Below are 21,581 nucleotides of genomic sequence, written 5' to 3'. Positions count from 1 at the left end.
CTTGTCCCGTAGCGTCCTTTAAGGGAAAGCTCGTTTCTCCTGGTGTGGGGCGCTCCCTGGGGCCCCCTGTCAGTTCCTCCCTTTCTCAAACCTCGCCTTTCTAAGGAGTGCGGCCCATCCATGTTCAGAATGAATTCCTTTTTATTGTCATTTCAGTTGGCTGCCGTTCCCTCACAGCGAGGCTCAGGTTGTGCGGGAGGCTCAGGTTGTGCGTTGTTGGCAGCAGCACTGTGCCTGGCGGTGACCCTGGTCCTCCCCGGCCGCTGGGCGGGGAGTCTCTCCTCCATGGGGACCACGCCTCCCAGCCTCTGCTCAGGCCCAGTGTGTCGGGGGCAGACGAGCCCCGTGTGGCGCATCAGGCGCTGGCCCGCTAGTTTGAACGTCCGTGGCCAGCAGCCCTCGCTCGCCCAGACAGGTCGTTCAGGTGCTGTTTCCAGACGGCGCTGTTTCTCTCTTCCTTCTGCGCTTCCCGCGCGGCGCGCTCAGGAAGGCCGTTCTCCTGCCTCCGTGCTTTTCTAGGGCCTGCTGCAGGAGCCCTCACCTGCTGCTGCCGGCACCCCTTTCCTAGCACTGTCGCCTTCGATGCCCCAGATTCAGTCCGGGGGCCCCTGGAGGAGGACCCCCTGCGCCCCGTCGCACGGTGTGCACCCATGTGCCCTGCTCAGTCAGACATCCGGCTCGGCGTTCCTCTCTCTTCCAGCTCTGAGACCCACCCAGGGGGCTGCTGGCGTGTTGCTGGCAGGACTGAGGAGGGCACGTGTCCACTGCACAGAGCCCTCTGTGTCTGTGTCGCGCTTACCGCGGCCGCTGCGGCCGCCCACACCGGCGCTGCACCCCCTGCAGGCCCCTCCATTCCCTGCTCTGGGCCTGGGGGTCCGTGCGGGGCGGGCTCGGAGCTGCCCGCACATGCAGTGGGCCCCAGGTGGCATGCTGCCTTTGAGGAGCGCTGGCTCGGGCGCCGTCCAGGCAGGGCGTGGGCTCATGCCCGCCCTCCCGAGAGCGTCCTGTCATCGGGTCCCGGACGCGGCCCATCTGTTAGGGGTTCTCGTGTGCCTTTGACTGCAGCGAGGTCCTGTTTTTAAGGGCTCTTTCTACATCTTTTCGTGCATTTTCTGCTCATCTTGTTCTCATCTCTCAGCTGGGTTGTGGTCTCGCCTCCCTGTTTAAGAGCTCTGTGTGTCGGGTGTCCGTCTGGGGCCACGCTGCCCCCTGCAGGCCTCCGCAGGGCTCTCTGGACGCTGGCTCTGGCTGTGTGTGCCTGCTCTACCCTTGTGCAGGTTTCCCTGGTCACCTCAGTGGTCAGCTCGCTGCTCTCTTGTGGTCTCGGGACTTCGAACATTTACTCGGTGTGACTGTTCGCATTAGCACTGAGGTGGCAGAGGAGTGCCCCTGTGTTTTTCTAGTATGCGATGGTTTCACTTTTTTCGCTAATCTCCCAGATAGGTGTATTTGGAGTTTGTTCTCGTGTGCCGTGTGACGCATGAGTCCAGTTTCGCCCTCGCCTGGACGCGCCAGCATCGGCTCCGGGAATGCCTCCGCGGGGCCGGGCGCTGCCTCGGGCTGTCTGGGCTTCCGCCTCCTCCCCCTGCTTGTCCACCCGCCCTGGGTGCGCCGGGCGGGCTGCTGCAACTGCTTCTCCCTCCTCAGAGTCGTTTTCAGTGTTTTCTTGGCTGTTCTTTCGGGTTTGTATTCCCATAGGAACTTTGGTGTAAATGTGCCTAACTCCCTTGAAAAAAAACCCTTGCTTGTATCTTTATTGGTACTGCATTAAATTTATAAATTAATTTAGGGAGAATTGATTTAATGATGATGTTTGTCCTTACCAAGAACACGGGGAGTTTTTCCATGTGTTCAAATCCACTTTATCTCTTTTTGGAATGTTTTAAGTTTTCTGTAATAGGTTTTTCACATTTCTTATTGAGCTTATTATTTCTAAGTATTTAATCTTCCTTGCTTTTAATTTGAATGAGCTGTTCTCTGCCGTCTTATGTTCTAACTTTGGACCATCCGGTGCAGTAGCCAGGCATGTGTCACCCCTGAGCGCTGAGATGCTCCAAGTGCAAGCGGAGGGGATTGTGAGCGTGAACTTACACACCATTAAAACCCAACATGAAAAAGCGTAAGATACCACCGTGTAATTGTTACATTGATTACCTATTGAAGTGAGCGTTTGGATATGTTTAGTTAAATATGTATTACTGCAGTGAATTTTACTTGTTTCTTTATCCTTTTTTTAACCTGGCCCCTGGGAGACTTGCGCTGTGTCCGTGGCCCGCACTCCTCCGCCTGGTCTTTGGGTTCATGTATAAAAACTGCTGCCTTCTGCACCTTAGCTTTCCACCTTCCACCCTCGTGAGTTCCTTCCGTCTTGTTGGTTCTTTCAGGTTTTCTGTCGTCCATTTGCAAATAGAGAAAACTTTACTTTTACTTTTCCAGTTCTTATGCCTCATTTTCTCTTACGTAATCGCATCATTCATGAACTTAAGGGAGACATCTGGTGTCTCTATGTTAAGATTTTGGCTTTAAGGTTCTCATATAGTTCATCGCATTAAGAAAATATCCAGTAATTCCTACTTTTAAAAAATATTTTATCAAGAGTGAGCTGATTTTTGTCAGGTTTTCTAGCATCTGTATAAACATTTTTCTTCTTAGACCTGTTGCACTTCATAATGATTAGGAAGGTTTTTTTTTCATTGTCAGTATTCTTGAGAAATTTACCCTCCACTGGGACTGCTCAGGCTTTAGTGATTTGAGAGGAACCTCGCGTGCAGCCCCCTGGGCTTGGCGCCTTTTTTGTGGAGTAGTTTCCTGATACCATTCTCTCTGCCCTCTGTGGTAATTGGTTTGTTAAGGTATTTCTGTCTTTTATGAGGTTAATTTTTGTAAACTGTGTTTCTGTGCTGAATTATCAGTTGGGCTACTTTTCCAGCCTAGTTACGTAGACGCCTGCAGAGCACATGCCTTTGGTTTGTCTTGTTTGTTTTCAGCTGTGCGGGGTCTGTGCAGTGGCACAGGGCTGGCCCCGAGGCATGTGGGATCTTAGTTCCCCGACCAGGGTTTGAACCTGCGTCCCCTGCATTGGAAGGTGGATTCTTTACCAGTGGACCACCATGGATGTCCCCAAAGTACATTCTTCTTTAAAAATTTATTTTAATGGTGGTTTTCGTCTCAGCATTTCCTATATTGTATATTTGTGCTTCCTTTCTCTGTACTGTGTTTGACTCTAAAATAGTTTATCCATATAATGTTTTTTTTTTTTTAAAGGCTCTTGATTTGGTAATTAGGTCTGTTTTATTCTTTCCTCTACTGCCTTAGTTTCCATTTTTATCTTTTGTCCTGTGCTTTTTTTTGTTTCACTTCATTGTTCTTTACAACTTTTCCACTTGGAATTGAGTTCATTTCTTTCCATTGTTTCCATTTTATTGATCAAAGTAACACTTTGAATTTTTCTCTGAAAAATTTTTCTCTGAACTTTCCCTTTAAGTATATCTCGTAATACCAGATAATGTTTCCACTTGGTTTCTTTTTTAGACATTCAGGAATTTCCATGTAGTTTTCCCCCCTTTCACCGGGTAGTTTAATAGGTGGCTTTTAGATTTCCAGATGGGAGAGCCTCTCTTAAATTAATAATTTCTAGGTTTTGGACTCTGTGATTCGAGAGTATTGTTTATATTTCTGCTTTTAATTACTGGTAATTTTAAATTACTGGTATTATCTTTGTGACTAGTTTTTGTGATTGCTCTGTGTACATTTGAGATAAAAGTATATTTTCTCTGTTTTCATGGTACAAAACTATATCTAAATACATGTTTATATCCATGATATATTTTGAATTATGTTCGAGTCTTCCATACCTTTCTTGGCTTTTGCCCTCTTAATCCGTATTCTGTTATTATCGAGGTTTTTTTCCCCCTGTGTTTTGTTTTACAAAGGTGGTTTCTGTGTTCCTTGGTGCACACCCTTAATAATTTCTTACTGAAGCGTGGCTTTATTATTAAAGCTCTCCCTTTCAAGTTGTGCTCCTTGCTCTTGGCCTGACTTCCCCTTTGTCCCTCTGCTTCTGTTTGCCTGGCGGGCACCTTTGTCATGCTCCCTTCATTTCTGGCCTTCCTGAGTTGCTTGGTTTGAGGTCATTCCCTTGTATACAGCTTCGACGCCTGAGTCCTGCTATGTGAGCCGTATTGACAGTGTTACGTGCCACGGGTGAGGTGAGCCCCTTTCCGTGTGCTGATAGGACAGCCCTGACGTGACTGTGTGATTATTAAACCTGTTCCCTGTGTGTGTCCTCTCTCTGGGTGCCGTGTTCGCTTCGGGGCTTCTTCCCCTAAATGTCGCTGTTTCAGAACAGCTGGGGCGCTGTGCCTGTGCCCCCAGCCCGCAGGCCCCGCCCCGCCCCTGGTGGGCCGTGGCCCTGCTTCCTGCCGGGGGCAGCCACACGCTGAGCGCCTTCGCTGTGCTCCCCACTTTGCCGTCCCTTCTCGCCCCACTCTTCAGCTGCGCTGTGTCTGCTTTGTCATCAGAGCACGTGGTGCTCGTAGGTCTGCACGTGAGTGAGCACGCAGGCGCGCCCGCCTCCTGTAGAGATTCTGGGCGCGTGTCCTCCCATCAGGGCTGGGGCGAGTCCTCCGAGCTCCAGAGAAGCGGGCGGTTTCCATCGTCTGCACGTGAGCAGCCAGCCAGGCCTGGACTGTCTTAAGTCAACTTTCTCTCCACTCTGGTTAATACAGTTTATTTGTGCAAAAAATGTATGTCTGATACTGAACCTGGCTATAGTTTCATCCTGCTTTTTCCTTACACCACGATTTTTGACCCTGCTTGTCAGATCTGATCAGAAGAGTATCAGAAATCACTTTATAGAGGCAGCGTCCCCGGCAGATGCACCTCCTGCTGTGTTTCTTTTTTGTGGTTGAAACTGCTCTTCTTCTGGAACTATCATATTTGTGGAACAGCTTGCGATTGGGCTTTCCAAGTTGTCATTTTCTTGACTCCTGTAAACCCTCCTGGCTCAGTACATCTCTCCTCATGTGCAGTGTCCCTGAGCAGGGGGGGCCCCCCCCGGCGGTGCTGGCGGGAGGTGTGTGCCGGAGGCCTGGAGAGCGGTCTCTGCACGGGAGGAGCGATGTGAAGGCGACCCTGTGTGGATGGGAGGGCGGGGTGGGGGGACGCAGCATGAAGCAGCAGCAGGGATGGGGCACAGGCATCCCTGGCTATTGACGAGGAGCGTGCCCAGCCTGCTGACCAGGGGCGTGAGCGTGAGGAGCGGAAGTGGAGGGGTGCGACTGTGGCTGAGTGGGGTGGCTGCACGGAGGAGGTAGCTCTGTGCACGTGCGGCCCAGCAGAGGTCGGGGTGGGGTGTTGCTGTTGGTGTCCAGCTGTGGGTGAAGCCAGGGGGACAGGGCTTCAGGGAAGGACCGGACAGTGAGGTCTGTGCGGGGGGTTGTTGTCCTGCTGGTCCTGGGGGCGGCGTTGCTGTGGCGGGTGGTGTGACGGCCCCCACCTGCCGCCGGGACTCTTCAGAACTGTGGGCAGCAGGTGTGCAGCTAGGCCGCGGCTCCGCTACTGTAACGGTTACAGGGTGTACTCCGTTACCCTCCTGTGCAAATGCCCAGTGAGAGGAAGAAAGAGAATCTTTATGGAAGATTCCCAAAGTTGTCCCATGCTAACGTGGGGACAGGGTGGAGAGCGGCCTTTCACAGAGCGGCAGCGGTGGTCTGCATGCTCCTTGGGTGGAGCCTGCTGGTGCGCGAGCACCACGTGCCCCGAGCCCCCCCAGTGTGTAAGTGTGCGCGGATCGCACCTCTGGCACCTGAGCTCAGGCAGGAAGCACACTGCATCCTGCAGGCCCCGGACAGGGGGCAAAGCAGAGGAGAGAGTTAAGGACCCCAGCGGTGCCGAGGCTGCCTGCTGTAACCTGTCTCCAAGGAGGGCTCCTCACCTGCAGACTGAAAGACAGCCTTGCTGTTTGGTTGGGACAGCCTCAGGCTGATGATAAAGTCTCTAGAGGGTGCTCAAATGAGCCGCTGGCCCAGGAGGGCCGGGTTCCTCCAGAGGCTGGGTCCAGGGCCCAGACGTGCCGCGCATCTGCTGGCAGCCCTGCCCCTGCCCCTCCAGCGGGGACCCGGGACCGGGAGCGTGGCCTCTCGAGGGCTCTCTCCAGGCCACAGCCCCTGCGCCGCCTCTGCGGGGCCTTCGCTCCACACGAGTCGGCTCATCCCACGGTCGGGTGTTGCCAGGCGCCCAAGTGGTGTCCGCCCACCGCTGGCCCTTTGCAAAATCTTATCCTGGAAAAGGTTGTTAGTTTTTGAAGTAGTTGAAGTAAAACCAAATGCTTTGTTCCGTTCTGGTAAGATGGCCTGCATTTACTTGACTTACCTCTTTCACTTTGCAGATGATGTCTTTCTGCCTAAAGATATCGACCTAGACAGTGTGGACATGGATGAGACAGAGAGGGAAGTGGAGTATTTCAAAAGGTAAGTGTTAGTTAGGCCTGGTGTCTGAGGCAACAGGAGCTCCGTGGCGCCATGCATGCCCCGCCCAGAGCACTGCCGTCCGTCAGGGGCAGAGGTCGTGTCAGCGGCCCGCAGCCTGGCCACCGTGCCGTGTCACACCCGCGCACGAGCACGAGCCTCCGCGCCCTCGCGGTCACTGCCCCCTCCCCCGTGTGTGTGGAGCACGCGCCCTCGCGATCACCGCCGCCTTCCCCGTGTGCGTGGAGGTGGGTTTACGGCGTCACAGTGCATCTCACAGCGGTCCTCGCCCGCAGCGTCCCTGTGGGCCGTGGGCCCACGCCTCTGTCCTCACAGGTCTTCCCTCTGATCTTTATCTGTGCTGGTGTTGGAACAGGGATAGGGCATGCTCTTAAGGTGAAAAGTAACATTTTGGATAATATATTCAATTTTTCTGGTATGCACATGTTTAATAATGTTTGTCATAATTTCAGTAATATTTTGTCTATCTGAGCTACAGCAAGATATTTTTTTCTTTAAAGTGCTTTGTTCTTTATTTAGCAGTACTTTAATTCTTTGTTTCAGAAAACACACACATACACTCAAAAAAGAAACAGTTTCCAATGTCATTAATTCATATTTGAGATAGGAAATTCTAAGTGTTTCTGAAAACTATGTTTATTGTATAATGTGCATGCGTGTGTTTTAACTCTTAGGAGATGATAAAGCATTTGCTAAAGTTAAGCATTCACAATAAAAACTCTTAACTAGGATAGAAGGGCACATCCTTAACATGATATAGGGTAGCCATAAAATACAGTGAATGTTATACTTAATGGTGAAACATTAAAAGCTATTCTTTGAGATTAATAATGTTAATAAGGATGCCTCTTATCACAACTTTTATTTCTAAAGACATAAAAAGAAATAAAGGGATAAGGATTCAGATGAAGACGTGGAATTGTCATCCTCAGATGATAAGAACATGTTTGTACAAAGTCCAAAGGAAGGTACAGCTAAATTATTGAATTCTCCACAGTTTGCCCTGAAGCTGGGTTCTGGAGGGCAGGGAATGGAATAACAGGGCATTTCTTGGATGTTGGTGACACTTTGGAGGAAAGTTTCCCCAAGGTGGACCTGCAGGACTCATGCAGCTTATACTCACAGATGACTTACTATAATAAAGATTGTCAAGCACCCAGGACTTAGGACAAACAATAAAAATCTAGAAGTGAAAAACAGAATTGGTAAAATCAAGGTCTCAATAGATAGGTGATGGATTCGACCTGCTGAAGAGGGAATGAGTGAGCTGGAAGGCACACTGGAACGCACCGAGAGGCGAGGGAACCAGCAAACGTGAACGAAGGGCCAGGAGACGAGGGGGCTCGGTTTAACGCATGCCTAACTGAAGCCCCTCCGAGAGATGGAGAGACCACAGAAAAGCAGGATTTAAAGAGACAAGGAGTTGCAGAACTAATGAGAAATACGAATCTACAGAATCAGAAACACAGCATAGGATGAACAAACAGAAATCCACTCCTCCACATGGCATTTGAAATCAGAGACCGTGGAGCACTATTTAGTGTTCAGAAAAGATTGTCAGTCTATAATTATGAATCCCACAAACTTCTTCTTTCCCATAATAAAGAAAAGCTGCAGGAGCAGGCTGCAAAGAGACCTGTTTAAAAGGAAACTGTAAAATTATACTTTAAAAAAAAGAAATTGGGAATTCCTTGGCAGTCCAGTAGTTAGAACTCTGCTTGCGCTGCAGGGGGCATGGTTCCATGCCCGTCAGGGAACTAAGATCTTGCGAGCCATACGGCATGGCACCAAAAAAAAAGGAAATTGAGCTCAGGAGATTAGTCTGATATACACATGAAGGGATGAAAAAACTTCCTGGTAAATCTTGGTAAATGTCTAATTGACATTATACTTGAAGGAACCCCAGTACTGAGCATCAGCAACTTGTCTGCTCAGTGTGATGTGATCAGAGCTGAGTAGCCTCAACCCCTTTTTTATTGTTAGGGTAGTTACCATTCAGACTGAACCTGAATGGGCTGGACACAATTCTAACAGCAAACGTTAAAATAATACAAATAAAATGTATAAACTGGTAATCAGTAGGAGGAAGAAAAAATCAAAACTCAAAAAACAAGTGCAGAGAAAGTACAATAGACAGATTTTAAAAAGATGATAGAAGTCCAGTTGTCTCAATAGCCATTATAGGCAGTAAGCAGAAAGAATATAGTTTGTCAGACTGTGTTAAGTTTTTTTAATGTATATACACATAAATACGTATATATGCTATATACAAGAAAATAACCTGAACTGTAATGGAAAGGCACAGGGGGCTCCCCTGGGGGCTCGGTGGTGGAGAACCCGCCTGCCAGCACGGGAGACACGCGCTCGCCACAGTCTGGGGAGGTCCCCCCGCAGCTGCCTGAGCCTGGGCTCCCAAACAGGAGACGTTGCCACGAGGAGCAGCGCCGCTCACTGCAGCCAGAGAACAGCCACGAAGCGCCGGCGTGGCCAAAAGTAAATCAAACCATTTTCTTAGAAAAGAGAGGTGGAAATACAGAGAAAGACAGCTGTTCCAGATGTGTTATTCTGAGATGGAATGTATTTTAACACAAGGGATAGTTGAAGTTTGCTGCCTAATGATAAAATGTTCCATTTGTTAGGAAGAAATAGGAATTTTAAACCTATGTATTTAATAAAACAACCTCAAGTTACAAAAAGCAATTTGGGCTTTACAGAGAATTAGACACAATGGGCAAAATAAAGGACAGAAACAGTAGGGACCTCACAGAAGCAGAAGATACTAAGAAGAGAGGCGAGAACACACAGGAGAGCTGTACAAAAAAGATCTTCATGACCCAGATAACCATGATGGTGTGATCACACACCTGGAGCCAGACATCCTGGAATGCGAAGTCAAGTGGGCCTTAGGAAGCATCACTATGAACAAAGCTAGTGGAGGTGATGGAATTCCAGCTGAGCTATTTCAAGTCCTAAAAGATGATGCTGTGAAAGTGCTGCACTAAATATGCCAGCCAATTTGGAAAACTCAGCAGTGGCCACAGGACTGGAAAAGGTCAATTTTCATTCCAATCCCCAAGAAAGGCAATGCCCGAGAATGCTCAAACTACCGCACAATTGCACTCATCTCACACGCTAGTAAAGTAATGCTCAAAATTCTCCAAGCCAGGCTTCAATAGGACATGAACAGTGAACTTCCTGATGTTCAAGCTGGATTTAGAAAAGGCAGAGGAACCAGAGATCAAATTGCCAACATCTGTTGGATCATTGAAAAAGCAAGAAAGTTCCAGAAAAACATCTACTTCTGCTTTATTGACTACGCCAAAGCCTTTGACTGTATGGATCACAACAACTGTGGAAAAGTCTGAAAGAGACGTGAATACCAGACCATCTGACCTGCCTCTTGAGAACTCTGTATGCAGGTTATGAAGCAACACTTAGAACTGGACATGGAACAACAAACTGGTTCCAAATCAGGAAAGGAGTCTGTCAAGGCTGCTGTATCTTGTCACCCTGCTCATTTAACTTATATGCAGAGTACATCATGAGAAATGCTGGACTGGATGAAACACAGGCTAGAATCAGGATTGCGAGGGGGAAATGTCAGTAACCTCAGATACGCAGATAACACCACACTTACGGCAGAAAGCGAAGAACTAAAGAGCCTCTTGATGAAACTGAAAAAATTGGCTTAAAACTCAACATTCAGAAAACTAAGATCATGGCATCACTTCATGGTAAATAGATGGAAAAACAATGGAAACAGTGAGAAACTGTTTTGGGGGGTCCAAAATCACTGCAGATGGTGACTGCAGCCATGAAATTAAAAGGCACTTGCTCCTTGGAAGAAAAGTTATGAGCAACGTAGACAGCATATTAAAAAGCAGAGACATTACTTTGCTGACAAAGGTCCATCTAGTCAAACCTATGATTTTTCCAGTAGTCATGTATGGATGTGAGAGTTGGACTATAATGGAAGCTGAGCATTGAAGAATTGATGTTTTTGAACTGTGGTGTTGGAGAAGACTCTTGAGAGCCCCTTGGACTGCAAGGAGATCCAACCAGTCCATCCTAAAGGAAATCAGTCCTGAATATTCATTGGAAAGACTGATGCTGAAGCTGAAGCTCCAGTACTTAGGCCACCTGATGAGCTGACTCATTTGAAAAGACCCTGACGCTGGCAAAGATTGAGGGCAGGAGGAGAAGGGGATGACAGAGGATGACATGGCTGGATGGCATCACCGACTCGATGGACATGGGTTTGGTGGACTCTGGGAGTTGGTGATGGACGGGGAGGCCTGGCGTGCTGCAGTCCATAGGTCACAAAGTCAGACACGATGGAATATTAACCAGCCATAAAAATAATGAAATAATGCCATTTGCAGCAATGTGGATGGACCTAGAGATTATCATAGTAAATGAAATAAGTAAGAAAAAGACGAATATCATATGATATCAGTCATATGTAGAATCTAAAATACGACACAAGTGAACCTATCTGTGAGACAAAAAGAGAATCACAGACCTAGAGAGCAGACTGGTGGTCGCCACGGGGGAGGAAGGTGTGGAGGGTGGAGTGGGGGTTCGGGATCGGGAGATGCAGACTAGTCCACGGAGAATGGTGCGCAGGCTCCTCCATGCAGAATTGGTGAACAGCAAGGCCCTCCCGCAGAGCACAGGGAGCTATGCAGCACCCTGTCATCAGCCGTATGGAAAAGAAGACGGAAAGGTGCACAGGTGTGACCCAGTCACTTCAGTGCACAGCAGAGTAACAAACGCCGTAAGTCAGCTGTACTTCAGGAAAACTAAAGGAAAGGCTCGCTCTTGAGAGCACTTCCACTGAAGCCTTAAATGCTGGAGTTGGGTAGTAAAACCTGAAAATCAGTGAGTTACGGATTTCATTGGAGAAATTAGAAAAGCCATAATAGAGTAAAGGTGAAACAAAGAGAGAATTTACATAAGGGAAATAATGAAACAGGAACCAGGGAGCAGCAAGGCCAAAATCTGATTCTTTGACATTAAAAAATGGAGTCTTAGGCACTGACCTCCAGGGAAGTCCCTCCACTTCATGTTAGGAAAGAAATGCAACATGGATACCAAAACCTGCTAAAACCAATACCAGAGAAATTTCTCTATGAGCAATTGCAGATTTGTTTCTCTCATGAATGTTAGACGTGAAAATCATCAAGAAAATACATTTCAAGTAACAACAGTATGTTTTTAAAAAGCGGCATGTGACCAAACTGGCTTATTCCAGGATTGAATTACTATTAGGAAGTGTTTTTTCCTACATTAATATATGAAAGAAGAGGCATGCGATCATTTCAGTGGGTTCAGACAATACCTTTGTTAAGATCTTAGCACCCATTTATAATTAATTAAAAAAAGAAAAAACAGTAAGCAGTGGAAGAAAGTATCTATAGCCTGAAAAAAGGGATCCACCAGCAGAGAGAGAGACATAGATGGAGCGTCTTCCAAAGTGGGAGGAGTGTGGAGCACGTGTGGAGCGGAGCCTGTGGTCAGCGCTGCTGCTCAGCCCTGCGCACGGGTCCCGCGGGACAGAGGGACAGGAGTGGAGACCAGGGGCCCGAGACCTGCAGGGAGGAAGCAGGCTTTCACTTACAGCGAGCTGATCGTCCGGGATGTTCAGGGCACACAGCACAGTGTAGCAAGAGCCGGCTGTAGGGTAAGTGTACCCAAGTTAGTTATTTTCTCTCCACGTTGGTAATACAGAAACAGAGTTTGAATAAAGACAGCAGTCATCACAGCACCAAAGTCTGTGCCGTGTCCGCGAATCAGGAGCCGTGGGGGCCACAGAGGAGCGTGGAAGACCCCGGTCTCAGAGGCTCCATGTGCGCACTTGCAGGAGGGTTGGCACCTTAAGTCGTTGGGCTTCCCCAAGTTCATCTGTAGATTTAAAACCCAGGAAGGGTTCTGTGGAATTCAACGCAGTGTTTCTGGAGCATGTGGGGATGGACCTGCGATACAGCCCGGGGAGGAATGGCACAGCAGGAGAAAGGGACAGAGCTGAGCTGTGTGCACTGTGGACACGGCTTACACACTGCACGTCAGACAAGACCCAGCATGCAAGAGCGCACACGATGATGCCGTTCACGGGGACTTGAAATCAGGCAGACTGAAGTACACCGTTCAGTGTGCCTGCTGCTCAATCCAGCAGCTCCTCTCCAGGGGTCTCCCCAAAAGCTCACGGGAGAAGAGAGTGGATGCTCGCACCGAGACTTGTTCCTGGACGTTCCTGCAAGTCTTACTTATAGCCCCAACCTGCCAGTGACCCCGAGGTCCACGCAGACGAGCAGATAGACAGGCGATGCTCCCTCCACCCAGGGGCTGCCGTGGGGCACGTGGGTGCTCCGCGGAGGCCAGACCCAGGGTGGGCGCCGAGGCCCCACTGGAGTGAGGTCCAGGGAACGGGGGCAACGTGGGGAGAGACGGCAGGTGGCTGGCCTGGGGCCGGGGCAGCCAGGAGACCTGGGGCGCCGTGGACGTGCGCTGCGTCCTGCCCGCCGGCCCACTCCCCAGGCACTGTCTGCACTTGGTCGTGCGCCAGCTGCACCTCGGCGACGTCTGTTTCTAGAAATGAAGTGTCTTGTTCAGGGATGTGTACACAGGTGTTAGGACTGTAAAGAAAGGCACGGGGGTGATCAGCGGAAAAAGCCAAGTCGGTGATTCCTTCCGAGCTGAGGAGGGCAGGGCCTGAGGCGGGCTCGGGGCGGGAGCGTCTGCTGCTGGCAGGGGCCCCGGCCTGGCTGCTAACCCATGGTATTCACTCTGTATTTATTCTTTATATCATGTGCCGGGCTTAGTTGCTCAGTTGTGTCCGACTCTGTGTGACCCCATGGACTGTAGCCCGCCAGGCTCCTCTCTGTGTCCATGGGATTCTCCAGGCCAGAACACTGGAGTAGCCATTTCCTTCTCCAGGGGATCTTCCCAACTCAGGGATTGAACTCAGGTCTCCCGCATTGCAGGCAGATTCTTCACCATCTGAGTCACCAGGGAAGCCCTTCTTGGACACACCAACCATAAAATAAAAGATTGATAAGTTAAGCTACACTAAAATCAACAACTTGGTTTTTAATAGAAAAAGTGAGAAAACAGTATTGCAGCGAGCATGTCATGGGATTCATGTCAAGATGTGTGAGCGTTGCGGAATGTTACGGAAAGACAAACAGACCTCTTGACAGGTGGGCAGACGAAGCAGTCGATGTCCCAGAAAGCTTGTGACGGGTTCCCCGTGGAGGCCTCAGCCAGCTGGTGCTGGGAGTGGCCGGGGCCCCGCCGCAGGCAAGAAGCGGAGCATCAGGTGCCCCTGAGGAAAAGAGCTTGGTGGATCCACTGAGCTTGTAACGGCCAATCCTGGGCCCCTAGGATCCCGTGCCCAGCCCCGCCATGTCCGTGCCGGGAGTGCCCTCCAGGGTCCTGTCCGCTTGGTGTGGTACAGCCTCGCGGCAGGACCGCACGCCCACGGTGGCAAAGGACGCGGCCAAGTGGAGAGGCGCCGTGCGCCTCTGCGTGTGCAGGTCAGCCGCAGCCCCTGTGGATGCCTGCGAGGTCCCGACCCTGCAGAGAACCACGAGGGCCTGTGGTGACCAGGCCGGGCTGGCTGCGTCTGGGGCTCAGCCCCGCGCCCGGGGTTGGCCATGCAGGGTTTTTTTGCCCAGGGCTGGGTGCCCAGGCTTTTACGTGACAGTCAGCCGCACATGGGTGTCGCACACACACGAGGGCTTGTCTGCGTGACAGCGTGGAACACGCCTGAGGGAAGTGGTGTCGGGGGAGGAGGCAGGCCCGCTGCTGCCAGCGCCCCTGAACCTTGCTCAGGTTCAGGCCCGGAGCCGCTGAGCGCCCTGGCTGCGTGCGAAGGAGGCGGCAGAGGTGGAAGCTTCCGGAAGCTCTAAAAGTCAGCCTCACTGGACTCGGGGTTTGGGTTCTGGGAGACGGTGCACCCCTTCGCCGGGGGGCAGGCAGCCGGGGGCGTCCCCTCCCTGGACAAGAGTCCTCTGGGCCACGGCTCCAAAATCAACCCTGGATGAGGTGGGAACGCTGCCCCTGCTGGACGAGGGACAGCTATACCATTTTGTGGTTTAATTCAAATTCCTGCTGCATGAGGGAGGGAAGGGTGAGGATTTCAGAAATGATGCAAAAGCTTTTGAAAGAAAACATCCTTTCCCTCGTTGAGTGCAGAACTTGGCAGTCACTGCCGGGGAACCAGCTGCAGAGCAGACAGGCCTGGAGGCACCGGCCTGGGGGCCTGGGGCATCGGGCTGCGCTGAGCTGCCCCGAGGGTGGCGGGGGGGGTGGGGTGGGGGGGGCAGTGTTGTGTGTCCTGGTGGTGCAGTCATGTTTCACGTCACACCCTTGTGACTCGTGGATAAGGGAGGGCAGGGTGCCGGCCGTGGCAGAGCCGGGCCCGGCCCTTTCCCTGTGGATTGAGAGGAAAAGACACAGAACCGCAGGGGTGTCCGGGGTGCTGGCTGGTGTCCCGAGGGGGACCGTCCTCCCCAGCGGCCGTGGCCTCAGGTCCCTGCTGAGAGCTGGGGTGGGGGGGATTGCTGGGGTCTCAGCTCCGGCCAGGCTGGGCCGCGCCCCCTACCCTCCACCCCATGACTGTGCGGCTTCTTGTCTTCCAGGTTCTGTTTGGATTCTGCCAGGCAGACCCGACAGAGACTGTCCATCAACTGGTCCAACTTCAGCTTGAAAAAAGCCACCTTTGCTGCCCACTGAACGAGGATGCTGGAGAGGGCGGCGCGGTGGCCGGCCGGCCCCCCAACGAGAGCCTGCTGCTCGGCCGCGCTGTGAGCTCGTGTGCGTGTTGTCTGTGCGTGAGCCGGACGAGCCGTCCCCGCGCGGCCGGCCCTCTGCGTCTCGCCCCGTCCCGCCACCTGCCCCTGGGGGGCTCCGCCCAGCTCCGCCCGCGTCCACCGATGGCCCGGGCGGGCGGGCCCGCCGTCCTCCACAGTCCACTGTCCAGAGTGTCCACGTCGCGCGTCCGTGTCTGACCCCCGACTTGTAGCCAGCTTGTGTAAGACCCCGCAGAACGAGACCGTTCCGAGCAAACACCCACCAGTACTCACACCATGAAGTCTGTAGAGTGTGCAACTGTATTAACACGGAGCCTGCCTGGCTACTTTTTTAACATATTGTTAAGTAATATTAAAATCATGTCTTTCTTTTTGAAAGATGGAATACATTAGTACAGCAGGAGACCTGGTCTGCTTGCTTTGTGCCGGGGTCGGGGGTCGGGGGTGAGCGGGCGCCACCCGCGCGTCTCAGCCCTGGCATCCTCCCCGCCCTCCACCCCGCGGGGCCCGGGGCCTCCACGCGCCAGCACCGCCGGGCCGGGCGCTCGGCGCTGTCGGGCCGCAGTGAGTGCCGGGGCGCGGGGGGCGCTGGAGGAGGGCGGGGGCGCTGCAGGGCCTGGGGGCGGGGCGCCGGTGAGCAGCGCTGGCCCGGGCTGCCCGCACCCCCTGCAACACTAGCTCCCGCTGCTCGCGGCCCCCGGGTGACGCGGCTTCCACGCGTGTCCCCGACAGAGGCGACGCGGTGAGAGCCCGCCCCTGGAAACAGCTCGGTCTGGCTCTTCGCTGGCGAGGTGGGGGCCCGGCCCCGGCGGCGTCTGACGATCCCCGGGGCGTCCAGAGAGCGGGCTGAGAGGAGGCGGGCAGCTCAGAGCGCGGGCACGGGGCCGCCGTGGTCACCACGGAAGGCCTCCCTCACGGGCCGTGCAGACGGGACCGCGGTCTGAGCCCCAGACCAGGCCCGGGGGCAGGGAGGGGCTCACGTGGCTCTGCTGCTGGGGCGGCCCTGACCGGGGTCCAGGGTCCAGGAGGGGCTGGCGGTTGCGGGGAGAGGCCAGGGCAGCGGGCAGGGGCGGTTTGGTCACGCGGCGGGCAGGTCTTTCCTGGACGTCGGATGGTCAAAGGGAGAGACTGAGGCCGGGCCGTGACCAAGGCGGGGGGTCCTCAGGGAGGTGCAGACCCCGCCGCGTCCCTGGACCCTAGCAGGGTGGGGTGCCTCCCCTCCCAGCTGAGCTCAGACCAGCTGTGCCCCCCGTTCCCTGGGTGCCCCCCACCTTCCACACCCGCTCCGCCCAGTGGGCCTGCCCCATCTCGGCCTCCGGGCCCCTGGAAGCCGGCTGACCCACAGGACCACCCCTGGCGTTCCTGGTCCTCAAGGGGGCGTCTGGGGAACAAGAAAGAGGGTGGATTCAGGCCCCGGGAGGCTGAGGCCCCAGGGAGAGGACGGGGAGAGGCCGGGTCCTCTCCCGGTCACTGCAGCTGCAGCTGGGGGCGCGGGGCCCAGGCCTGTGGAGGAGCTTCATGCATGCCCAGCGAGGTCACTGCTCAGCCTGGACCCAGCCTCGGAGGGCCTCGTGCTAGTTACAGAGGTGAGTGAGCTGTAGATGAAGTAAAGAGATGGCGGCTGGAAGAGAAACAGCAAAGGGGGCTTTTATTGAAACCTGCCGCCTACACACTCATCCCATTAAGGAACCGAAATGTGGCGCTTGTCAATGTCATTAACGCATTCTTTCTTTAAGGAGAAGAAAGAACATTGCACATTTCATACTGTTTTAGTGTCTTCAACACGAAACCTCTAAGTCAGCGCAGAGACGACAGGATGGCAGTGCCTTCCTGCTTCATCTTCACGATCAGGCAGTCGCTGTTCCTTTGGGATCCACCATCCAGTGTTAGGGGAGACAGCGGTGTGGGGCAGGAGAAGATTCGGAACAGCCTGAGCTCTGAAGGACTTGCTCCCCAAACGGGACGCCTGGCAGAGGCAGGCGGGCGGGCGGGCGCCGTGTGGTGTCGGCCACGGGCTGAGCGTGGCTGTGACTCCCGACGCTGGGCAGGAAGAGCGGCCACAGAGCTGTGCTCCTGGCGTCAGCAGTTGTGAAACCAGGGCAAGGTTTTACGCACTGCTCCTGGATGTTGGAACGATGTTTCCTGAGGGAAGGGCCCCCACTTCCTGCCTGGAGGCAGCTGCACACCTGGATCTACCGATCTGTGCGCGAGCAGCGTAAATTCCATAAGCCCAGGGGGGCATTTCCACCACCCACGGCGCAGAGACCAGGGAACATGCGGGCACTGGCGTGGAGTCCTCCGTGGGGTCTGAGCTCAGCAGTGGGGTTCTACTAACCCCTGGGTGGAATCTAAGGCCGAACACAAGCCTCAGAAGGAGCAAACCAGTCCTAAGTATTAACATCGCTGCCTGCCGGAACAACGCCCGACAGACTTAAACAAAACTGTCCCGCACGACAAGGTACAGTTCAAAGTGTTAGGATCCAGGCCGTGCCAAGAAGGAAACTGTAAGCCATAAGCAGCTGCTGCTGCTGCTAAGTCACTTCAGTCGTGTCCGACTCTGTGTGACCCCACAGACAGCAGCCCACCAGGCTCCCCCGTCCCTGGGATTCTCCAGGCAGGAGCACTGGAGCGGGGCGCCATTGCCTTCTCCAGCCATAAGCAGAAGAAACGTCAAACAAGCACCAGAAACGGAGCCAAAGACAGTGAATCTGCCGACAAGAACCTTAGCAGTCATGTTAAAATCTTATGACTGTGCTCAAGCACATAAAGGAAAACATAAACAAGATGAAGAACTGGAAGCTATAAAAAAAAGATCCAAATCCAAAGGGAGAAAAATACAGTGTCTAAAATGAAAAATACCCAAGATATAAGTAACAGCTGATTAGAAACTTTGGAAGGGAATAACTGTGGACTCAATGACAAATAGAAACTATGAGAAATGAAAACTGACGTTTCCAGTCCTGTGGCCACTGCTGAGTTTTCCAGATTAGCTGGCATTTGAGTGCAGCACTTTCACAGCATCATCTTTTAGGATTTGAAACAGCTCAGCTGGAATTCCATCACCTCCACTAGCTTTTTGTTTGTAGTAATACTTCTTAAGCCACTTGACTTTGCATTCCAGGATGTCTGGCTCTAGGTGAGTGATCACACCACCGTGTTTATCTGGATCATGAAGATCTTTTTTGTACAGTTCTTCTGTGTATTAGTACCACCTCTTCTCAATCTCTTCTGCTTCTGTTAGGTCCATACAGTTTCTTTCCTTTATTGTACCCATCTTTGTATGAAATGTTCCTTTGGTATCTCTGGTTTTCTTAAAGAGATCTCTAATCTTTCCCATTCTATTGTCTTCCTCTATTTCTTTGCACTGATCACTGAGGAAGGCTTTCTTATCTCCTTGCTATTTTTTGGAACTCTGCATTCAGATTAATATATCTTTCCTTTTCTCCTTTGCCTTGCACTTCTCTTTCCTCAGCTGTTTGTAAGGCCTCCTGAGAAGCGTTTTGCCTTTTTGCATCTCTTCTCTTGGGGATGGTCTTGGTCACCACCACCTGCACAGTGTTACGAACCTCCGTCCATAGTTCTTCAAGCACTCTGTCTACCAGATCTGTTCCCTTGAATCTATTTGTCACCTCCACTATATAATCTTAAGAGATTTTTTTTAAGGTCATATCTGAATGGCCTAGTGGTTTCCAAGTTTTCATCCTAATCCCAAAGAAGGGCAATGCCAAGGAGTGTTCAAACTACCACACAATTGTGCTCATTTCACATGCTAGCAAGGTAATGCTCAAAAATCCTTCAAGCTAGGCTTCAGCAGCACATGAACTGAGAACTTCCAGATGTACCAGCTGGATTTAGAAAAGGCAGAGGGACCAGAGATCAAATTGCCAACATCCACTGGATCATAGAAAAAACAAGAGAATTCCAGAAAAACATCTGCTTCATTGACTATGCAAAAGCCTTTGACTGTGTGGATCATTCTTCAAGAGATGGGAATACCAGACGATCTTACCTGCTTCCTGAGAAATCTGTATGCAGGTCAAGAAGCAACAGTTACAACCGGACATACCACAGACTGGTTCCAAACTGGCAAGAGTACGTCAAGGCTATATACTGTCACCCTGGTTATTAACTTACATGCAGAGTACGTCATGAGAAAGGCCGGACTGGATGAAGCACAAGCTGGAATCAAGATTGCTGGGAGAAATATCAACAACCTCAGATACGCAGATGACACCACCCTTATGGCAGAAAGCAAAGAGGAACTAAAGAGCCTCTTAATGAAAGTGAAAGAGGAGTGAAAAATCTAGCTTAAAACTCAGCATTCAAAAAACGAAGATCATGGCATTCAGTCCAGTCACTTCATGGCAAACAGATGGGGAAACAATGGAAATAGTGTCAGACTTTATTTTCTTGGGCTCCAAAATCACTGCAGATGGTGACTGCAGCCATGAAATTAAAAGATACTTGCCCCTTGGAAGAAAAGTTATGGCAAACCTAGACGGCACATTAAAAAGCAGAGACATTACTTTGCCAACAAAGGTCCTTCTAGTCAGAGTTATGCTTTTTCCAGTAGTCATGTATGGATGTGAGAGTTGAACCATAAAGAAGGCTGAGTGCTGAAGAATTGATGCTTTTGAACTGTGGTGTTGGAGAAGACTTCTTGAGAGTCTCTTGGACTGCAAGGAGATCCAATCAGTCAGTCCATCGTAAAGGAAATCAGTCCTGAATACTCATTGGAAGGACTGATGCTGAAGCTGAAACTCCAATACTTTGGCCACCTGATGTGAAGAGCTGACTCATTGGAAAAGACCCTGATGCTGGGCAAGATTGAAGGCAGGAGGAGAAGAGGATGACAGAGGATGAGATGGTTGGATGGTACCACCGACTCGACGGACATGACTTTGAGCAAGCTCCAGGAGGTGGTGACGGACAGGGAGGCCTGCGTGCTGCAGTCCGTGGGGTCGCAGAGAGTCGGACGCGACTGAGCTGAAGTGATGCATTAGTTTTCTGGGGCTCCCATAACCAAGTGCCACAAACTACATGGCTTAGAAATGTATTCTCCAGGTTCTGGAAGATTTAAATCTGGAATTCAGGTGTCAGCAGAACTGGCTCCTCCTAGAGGTTGTGAGGAGAACGCTCTTCCTTGCTGCACTCCCAGCTTCCTGTGGTCACTGGCGTGCTTGGCGTCCTTGGCTTATCCCTACATCAGTCCGGTCCTGGCCTCTGTCTCCATATGGTGTTCTCTCTCTTGTGCTCTTTTCTTATAAGGACGCAGGTCACTGGATTTGGAGTCCACCCTAATGCAGCAGGACATCACCTTAGATTACACCTGCAGAGAGCCTCCCTCTTTCTAAATGAGGTCACATTCACACATTCTGGAGATTAGGACTTCAACATTTTTTGGTGAACTTATTTTTGGAGGGAGACACAATCCAACTCACAGCAGGTTTTCTTAATTGGCTTTTCCATTTGCTGAAAACACAGGAGTACGACGGATGTTCCATACATTCAGACATCTTAGTCTCTTGAGATTGTTGGCTTCCCGATTAAACTGTTTTCTGAAGGCCCCCGAGGGTTTTCTACATACACCGTCTGTCATCTGTGAGTAGGGCCAGGTTTATTTCTTCTTTTCCAATTTTTCTAGTCTTCACTTTATTGCCCGATTGCTCCTGTACCAGGGGGAACTGCAGGAATAAGTGAGCACCTTGCCTGATGGGGCCCTCCTCAGGGAGCGCACTCAGCACGTCATCAAGTGGAGAGTTGGCTGCAGGTCTTCCGGACACACACCTTGGTCAGACAGAGGACACTGCCCTACTCCTCGTTTGCTGGGTGGTGGTGGCGTGAGTGGGTATTGAGTTTTGTTATGTGCTTTTTTTTGCTTCTGCTGAGATGATTATATGGGTTTTTTTTGTTTGGTCTGTTGTTATGGTGCATTATTTTTTAATGTCAAGCAATCTTATATTCCTGTAATAACTGCACTTGGTTACATTATTTATTTTTTTAGGGGTTTTGCCTCTGCGTTCGAGAGTCCTGTCCCTTTCCTTTGTGCCTGGTCTTCCTCACGTTTCAGTGTCATAGGGTGAGTCAGGGTGCGCTCCTGCTTGGTCTCCTGAGTCTGTAGGACATTGCTATGTCTTTCTTAGACGTTAGGAAGAATTCACCAGTGAGTCACCTGAGACTCTAATTTCCTTTGTGGAAAGACCTTTAATTCCAGCTTCAATCTATGTAAGTGATACAAGGCCGCTCAGGTCTTCTGTTTGTTCAGTTTTAGGAAGCTGTG

General features: G+C 51.5%; 1 protein-coding gene across 8 annotated transcripts in view; it reads left to right on the top strand.

Moving 5' to 3' along the window:
* Positions 1-15,704, top strand: part of FAM193A (family with sequence similarity 193 member A) — a 156,042-nt gene extending 140,338 nt beyond the window's left edge. For all 8 annotated transcript variants that reach the window (XM_055589259.1, XM_055589261.1, XM_055589257.1 and 5 more), the window contains 2 exons: positions 6,389-6,470; positions 15,131-15,704. In XM_055589259.1, coding sequence (XP_055445234.1) covers positions 6,389-6,470; positions 15,131-15,224 — 176 coding nt within the window. In that variant the 3' untranslated portion in view covers positions 15,225-15,704. The remainder of the gene's footprint in view (positions 1-6,388; positions 6,471-15,130) is intronic.
* Positions 15,705-21,581: the final 5,877 nt, after the last annotated feature.

The sequence above is a fragment of the Bubalus kerabau genome, chromosome 7 (genome assembly GCF_029407905.1).
Source record: "Bubalus kerabau isolate K-KA32 ecotype Philippines breed swamp buffalo chromosome 7, PCC_UOA_SB_1v2, whole genome shotgun sequence".
Classification (NCBI taxonomy): Eukaryota; Metazoa; Chordata; class Mammalia; order Artiodactyla; family Bovidae; genus Bubalus; species Bubalus kerabau.
The sequence above is the reverse complement of the archived record's forward strand: the minus strand, read 5'-3'. Positions and strand labels throughout refer to the sequence as shown.